The sequence below is a fragment of the Etheostoma cragini genome, chromosome 12, assembly GCF_013103735.1.
Source record: "Etheostoma cragini isolate CJK2018 chromosome 12, CSU_Ecrag_1.0, whole genome shotgun sequence".
NCBI classification, from domain to species: domain Eukaryota; kingdom Metazoa; phylum Chordata; class Actinopteri; order Perciformes; family Percidae; genus Etheostoma; species Etheostoma cragini.
In genome coordinates, this window is record NC_048418.1 from 9,385,709 (window position 1) to 9,392,759 (window position 7,051).

General features: G+C 38.2%; 1 protein-coding gene across 1 annotated transcript in view; it reads right to left on the reverse strand.

The window, feature by feature from the left end:
- The window catches only part of pigk (phosphatidylinositol glycan anchor biosynthesis, class K), a 17,258-nt gene extending 10,452 nt beyond the window's left edge, over positions 1–6,806 (reverse strand). The window contains exons 1-6 of the mRNA XM_034888679.1: positions 6,711–6,806; positions 6,454–6,507; positions 6,246–6,337; positions 4,511–4,646; positions 3,415–3,526; positions 2,708–2,804 (exon numbers count right to left, since the gene is read on the reverse strand). Coding sequence (XP_034744570.1) covers positions 2,708–2,804; positions 3,415–3,526; positions 4,511–4,646; positions 6,246–6,337; positions 6,454–6,507; positions 6,711–6,776 — 557 coding nt within the window. The 5' untranslated portion in view covers positions 6,777–6,806. The remainder of the gene's footprint in view (positions 1–2,707; positions 2,805–3,414; positions 3,527–4,510; positions 4,647–6,245; positions 6,338–6,453; positions 6,508–6,710) is intronic.
- Positions 6,807–7,051: the final 245 nt, after the last annotated feature.

Genomic DNA, 7,051 nt, shown 5'->3' on the forward strand with positions numbered 1-7,051 from the left:
ACACACACACACACACACACACACACACACACACACACACACACAAATAAAACCTGGAGTTGATACTGCAGTTGCCATGGTGACCAAACTAACTGCTTCATTCAGTCCCTCTAACCCACGCAAATTCTCCCTTCACTGAAGGGAGGTGGCCAAGTCTTTATGGTGACTTTAATCCTCGTAATGTCCTTCCATATGCTTTCCAACTTTTGTCCTCTGGGGTCAAAATGACCCGCTTGGTTTAACAGTATCTATAATATAATATACAGTATAAATTGTCAATCCATTCTGTGTTACATCTTTTGTCTTACTTCAGTTCAACCCACTACTACAGATTTTTCCCTCAATTTTGGAATTTAGAGCCAGTAGACATTGTTTACATAAAAGTATACCCTCTTTTTAAGTAGAAAATAAAATGAAACTATGAATTATGACTATTTGACTTCTACTGATCACAGAGTGGTATATATCGAAGTTTAGTGAGGATGCTGTTTTTGAATCATTTGAATTTTTTATTTACAGCCCATAATGACACTGGTTATCTTCTGGGACCCCAACTGGTTTTACTGTTATTTAAATGATATTTAGTGGATACTTCACCTAATTCTGTGTTAAGCCGTTAATGACAACTTCATTCAAACATTTGAAATTTAAGGCCAACGAGACAGGTCAAGTGGACCTATGTCATCAATTGGAGACTATGGTGGCTTGTTTCTCTCTCTGCCGTCAACATGCATTGTCCGTCACTGCAAGCAATGGATGACCAGATCAATGTTTGTCTTTTTTTTACATTTATGATTCCTTTTTGGGCATTTTTAGGCCTTTATTGACAGGACAGCTAAATACATGAAAGGGGACAGAGGGGGGAATGACATGCAGCACTGGAAATATTCTTCTATCTGAGCTGGGTCCTCTTCCTCACTAATTCTTTCTCATCAGTTGATTCTTTATCTTCATCATAATAGATGCAGTCCTCCACTTCTGACACGTCCACTATATCAGCTTTATGTTCTATCTCATCATCAAGTTCCTCACTTTCCTTCAATTCATACTCATCTTCCATTCCTGCAGCAGGCAATGTGGGAGCTTTTTCAGAGGAAAAAGCGGCATGCGGTCTGTATGGTGGATCTATCACCTAATCATTATTTTCCTCCTCATCAGTTAATTGATCCACCTCATTATGTTTAGCATTGTCCTCCTCGTCTGTCTTTTCTTTCATATTAACAAATATCTTGTAAGCCTCCCATGCAGTATAGAGCTTCTGCCTCCTCAATGTGCTGCCTGTCTCTCTCAGACTAAACTGTGAAATGACCCAGCACCTGTGAGAAAAGACCTGTTCTGTTGTTTTGTTGTTGTCATAACCATTGCTTGAACCCACGCACCATGATCAAAGATGTTTTGACGAGCAGTATGGTTGGACTATTTACTCCATTGAACCACTTTTCTTCTTTTTGACCCCAGAGGACAACAGAAGATATTAAATTCAGTAAAACACTCATTATTCAATCAATTTACTTCCCAAATGTTTTTTTATCATTAAGAGCATAGTAGTAAACAACTACCATAATTTCCAGAGCATTTGATGAATAAAAAACATATTTTGATGGCAAAAGATTTCATTTGGGGTCAGCATGACCCCAGGACAACACAAGGGTTAATTTGGCAGTTAAAGCCTGCAATTATCACATCAGCATCCAAAGCTGGCGTCACTTAGCTTTTATCTAGCAGCCTAGGGCATGACTGCAACCCAGACACTCTATATTGATAGGTTTAGAGGACTATAGAGGCGCTGGTAGCAGAAAGCCATTTTTGCTTATTTAGTGTCTCGCGATGCACATAATAAAGGTCCCATGGCATGAACATTTCACTTTATGAGGTTTGTTAACATTAATATGGGTTCCTCTAGCCTACCTATCTTCCCCCAGTGGCTAAAAATGGCGATAGGTGTAAACAGAGCCCTGGGTATCCTGCTTTGCCTTTGAGAAGAACAGGAACCTGCTGAAAACCAGTTTTAAAACTGTGTCAGGCCCGTTTATGTTATGTTACTTATAACTTTCCTGTATAATAAATATGAATGAATGAATGAATGAGAACATTCAAACTCAGATGGGCCAATGTGGAATCTTGCCCCTTATGATGTCATATGAGGCAAGATTAACTCCCCTTTCTCTGCTTTGCCCACCCAGAGAATTTGGCCCACACATGAGAGAGAGACATCATGATTTTCAAACAAGCAAAGTGGCAGTTGGTTTCCCCCCTCCTCCTCCTCTCCACCTCAAAAGCTACAGACTCAGAAAAGTCACATCCTAAGGAAAGGTCATTGTGGGACTGGCTCTAGTAACTCTGCACCAAGGCTGAATTTTGGGAAAGAGACTTCAGATAGGGTATTAGGGGACCACTCTATATAAAAGCAACAGATTCCATTCATAAACAGAAACAGGTTCTCTTTCCTCAGAGAAATATATGTATAACAGCCCCCTTGCTGTTATAGTGTTATATAATGTGTTTCTTTGGTTTATTAGGTCTTGCAACAACGTATTTAGCAAGAAGTACAATTTACCAAGAAGTAAATTAGAACCTAAATACAATGACTGCTACACTGAATGTTACATAAGTACTAAAGGGACTTTGTAGGAGAAAAACGGTATTTCATGTTTCTTCACAAGGACCTTTTCCAGCTTATTTTGAAGTCACTTTCCAGTTTATTTACCTTCTTTTCTGCCACATCTGCTCAAAAGCATCGGCCAGTTCCACATTACTTATCTCCTCAGAGTCCTGGAACTTCAGAAAGCCATTTCCGCCATGGCCTGTTAAACAAACACATATTGTAAATTATTGATTCATCTGATTTATAATGCAAAAACATGATATTGAATGCAAAATAACAACATGAAATGGGCTGGCAGCAGTGCTCACTCTGTAGCAGGAAACAAATAAAACATAGACTTGTGTCTACATTCAGCCACAGATGAATAAAATGGTTTGATAAAATCTGACTCTTGCAACTTCAAAACTATGTCTTTAAAATTCATCACAAAAGAGTGTAAAAACACACCACTTGCATAATGCTGTGTACTTTTTGTAAATATGTGGTAGATAAAGCTCAGCAAAGCAAGAATCAATTTATAGCATCCTCATTGTAAAAGCCTTTTTCAGCCTTTTTCAGTTTGATTGTGGTGAAACAAAAAAAACATAATACTGAGAATTTCTTTGGATTTTATCTACTGTCCCAACTAAATTGTTTTTTTGATAATTTACCTACATGAAAAGTAGCCATTAGCCACACTGTAGGTAAAGTATGTATGCATCAGTGCATCAGTTAAAAGAAAAAGAAGCTTCTTCTACTGAGCATGGCACATTAATTAAATATGAAGAGTGTAAGTGAAGTATTTGAGGGGGGATTTGTCCTTTAATTACCTGTTAGATATATGAGGATGTTGCTCCGGTCATCAGACAGGAGTCGTTTTGAGCGTGGTGTGCTGGTTGGCAGTCTGCCAGTCAAAACACGCAGGAAGTTCTCCACTGTCACCTGAAATGTGAGTAGTATATGATTTTCATAACCAAGCATGGCTTGGAAGCGATCCATAATTTAATGTGCATCTTATTATTTAATGCACATAGACAGAGGATTATTAAAACGGTCAAAACTTCTACCAATCAAAACACATTTCACAAACTAAACGTTTTATCTGCATCAACCAGGTCAGTATACAGCAACTGGTCTACTTATCTTTTAATTAAACGGTGATAATCAATTACTTATTGTATTTTCTTCCCCTCTTGATCTGTATCAGCTTTTCTTGCACATGCTTACCTTTTGACAGCAAACATGGATTGGTGGTACAGTGTTCATATTTAGAAGACCAGTACAAAGAAAAGCAAATAACCAAAAACAAACTGTGATAAAGAGTGGATACGCCACTGGGGCTTCGCTTTGTTGTAACAAACAAAACACTTGGGTGCTCATTTTTTTGAGAATGCAAATGTTATCAAATCATTTCCTGCTCAACAGACAGAGCAAACACTGGACAAACAATGATGGCCATAGCCCCCTCCAATTCCCTAATGCACCCGTATTATATCTGCCTACAAGGGAAGTTATAGAGTACCTAGTTTTATAAAGCAGGTAAAATACTAGACAGGATACAGCCACCTTAGACACTTCAGATATTAACTAAGTAAAGTATCCATGTCCCTTTACCAATATCTTTAATAACTGTACCTGTGGTTTAAAAGAAGGTATTATGATGGTTCAAACTATCACCCATTGGGGTAAGAATTTGTTTTGTTTCCAATTTAAGAAATGTATTTTGAGGTTTTTTTTAGTCCTTGTGGAGCTTCCTGTTTATTTCTGCCTTCAAGATACTGACATGTTGAAATTAGACTTCAGAAATCCTGAGGCCGGTGGAAAATGTACTAATTTAAACAGACTGTAAAGAGAAGAACTGACTTGGTGAGGAAGACATTTTTACAGTTGTGTGCATGTAACGGTCTGACTGCAATGTGATCTGACCTCATATCCTCGGTAATCCACCTCCACATCGTCCCCGTACACATTCAGCTCCATGTTCTTGTGGCTGAACACTGTGGCAGGTTTGGGGTTTCTGTGATTACAAGCCATGTCATCAGCCAGCATGAGAACTATGTGGCTGGAAAAAGAGAAAACAGAGACCATTCAAAATGATTAGATTAGAAAATAAGAGCTCACTCTGTACTCATGTTGTCAACCACATGTTACATCTTCAGTATTACGTTGTTAGTTACCATTAGTGTGATGATCATTATTTGCGGACAAAGCCACTTCTACATGTGGACAGGAGGAGACAAAAATTGGACCACAAACCCTATAATTAAGGGTCGACCTACCTGAGCTACAGGCACCAGTTAATGAGGGGAAGCATAAAGTTACTTTGCTGATATAAAATACCTACTTGGTATGTCATCTTATCATAATATATATATGATATAATGTGCAGAATAATATGATTGACTTTGCCACAGTGGTCTTGGTGCAGACTCTAATTATAACTATGAATGACATGAAATGAATGAAAAAATTAATAAAAAGCAGCAGCATTTGACAATTGTAATATTTTCCATCAGAAGCACCTGATTGCCACTCCTTTTAGCTTTATTCTAGCCAGGGTGAAAAGGCCTCTGAAGAAGCATTTAGCCTATCACTGTGCACAGACACACCACATTGACTGAGACTGAAGACGTTTTTTGTTTTTTTACAGCTAACAGCTGGGAACCACATCAGGCTGGGAGAGCGGCCTAAATGTGACTCATTTAATGACAGGACAAACTTTTCTTAAAACATATTAGTACATAGCTGACATTATATACATTTGTACATAGAATGTTGCACCCAACAGGCTTAAACAGGCTTAAACAGTGCAAAAATGTTGTGATAATCGACTAGTGTAGACCAGAAAACAGGAAATAAACAGAGGTATGTGCACTGGCTGAATTAACACAACTTTTATGCCTGTCCGTCACATCTACTGCAGTCAAATTCATTGTGTTCACTTGAATGAAATAACTGCACATGGCTAGGCACTGGTAATGACATTTTGGGAGTGCTTATAGGCTAAAAACATGTTTAAAACTTGCCCTGCAAAATCTAGCAGGAGGATTACTCTGTGTAGACTGCACCGATTGTTTTTATTTGTCTTGCTACTGACAGCGCTACAAATAAAAAAAAAAAAAAAAAAAAAAAAAAAACAGCATCATGGTGAAATTGACTGGAATTGTCCTTTAAGAGAAAATCCGTGGTATCTGCGTGGCTTGTCTCTGACTCTCTTTCCTGTTAAGCACTACAGCTCCACTCTGTTTAAGGCAGAGTATCATGTTGAAAAAGCGCTTTATGAACTTTTTGGGTTCTTATTTGTTTTTGTTCTACACAAGGATGTGTGTGAGGGTGTTCACAGAATTATAAACTATTTTCCCCCTTTACTGTAAAAACCACACCCAAAAACAACACACCTACAGTCAGATGACTACTTGAAAATCAGGCAGATAGAAAATTGCAATTGCAGTGCGTGCATGATCTAATGCTTAGCCACCTCCAACATATCGGAAATGGAGACCATGACGATGAGAAAAAGCTTACATCTGCTCCTAAACAACAACACCTTATGACTATACATTTTTCAATGCCTGTGTACCTCTAGATTAATAACACAATTGAATACCTAAAGATGACACAATAGGTAAGACACAATAAGGACATACATAATACCATTTACCTGTCAGGAATGCCCAGCCTCTTAACACTTCTGTAGACGGACAGAGTATTGGCCACATGACGGTAGTTGAACCAGAATCTCGATGTACACACCTGTGTATCAAACACATTGTTTCAAACACATGTTTCTGCTGCTCTCATTATTAATGCAGACACATCAATGTACCCAGCAGATGTAACGTTAACTTTTCAAATCAATTCATGTTTACCAGAACCGCCCAGTTGTTAGTATGACCACTGCTGAAAAACTGCCCTGCGTTCTCCTGCGAAGCAAGTGGAGAAAAAATATTAATTTTATGAGTTTCTTTAATTTAGTTTCGGCTCATACAAGCAATCAGACGCATCACCAAAACAGCTAGCATGACAGCAAAGAAGGCTAACATGGGAACAACATTTCAGGTTTTCAACATAAAACAAACTAATTGGCTGAGTGTCAATTGCTGCATGTGAAAGAATATACACCCACCTCAACGTTAATGCTGTTAGCTGATAAAAATGTTGAAAATAAGATGAAAAATGTAAGTGCTTCCATTGTGCAACCAGAGGTGTGCACCAAGGAAGTAAAAACTGGCGGCTCCGCCCCGCAAGTGCTTCCGGTAGGAGACATTTCAAAATAAAAGCTTCGGTTTGGAAAAGTTAGATGAACACACTTTTAGAAAAAGTGCATGTGAACGTCTCAGAAAGATGCTATGTCTCAGGATTGTATGCCTAGAACTTTACAAATATGTCACTGACACATGCTGTAGATCATAAAATATTTTCTATTTCTATTTTCCAACTTAGGCTAAAATGAAATGTAATATGGGT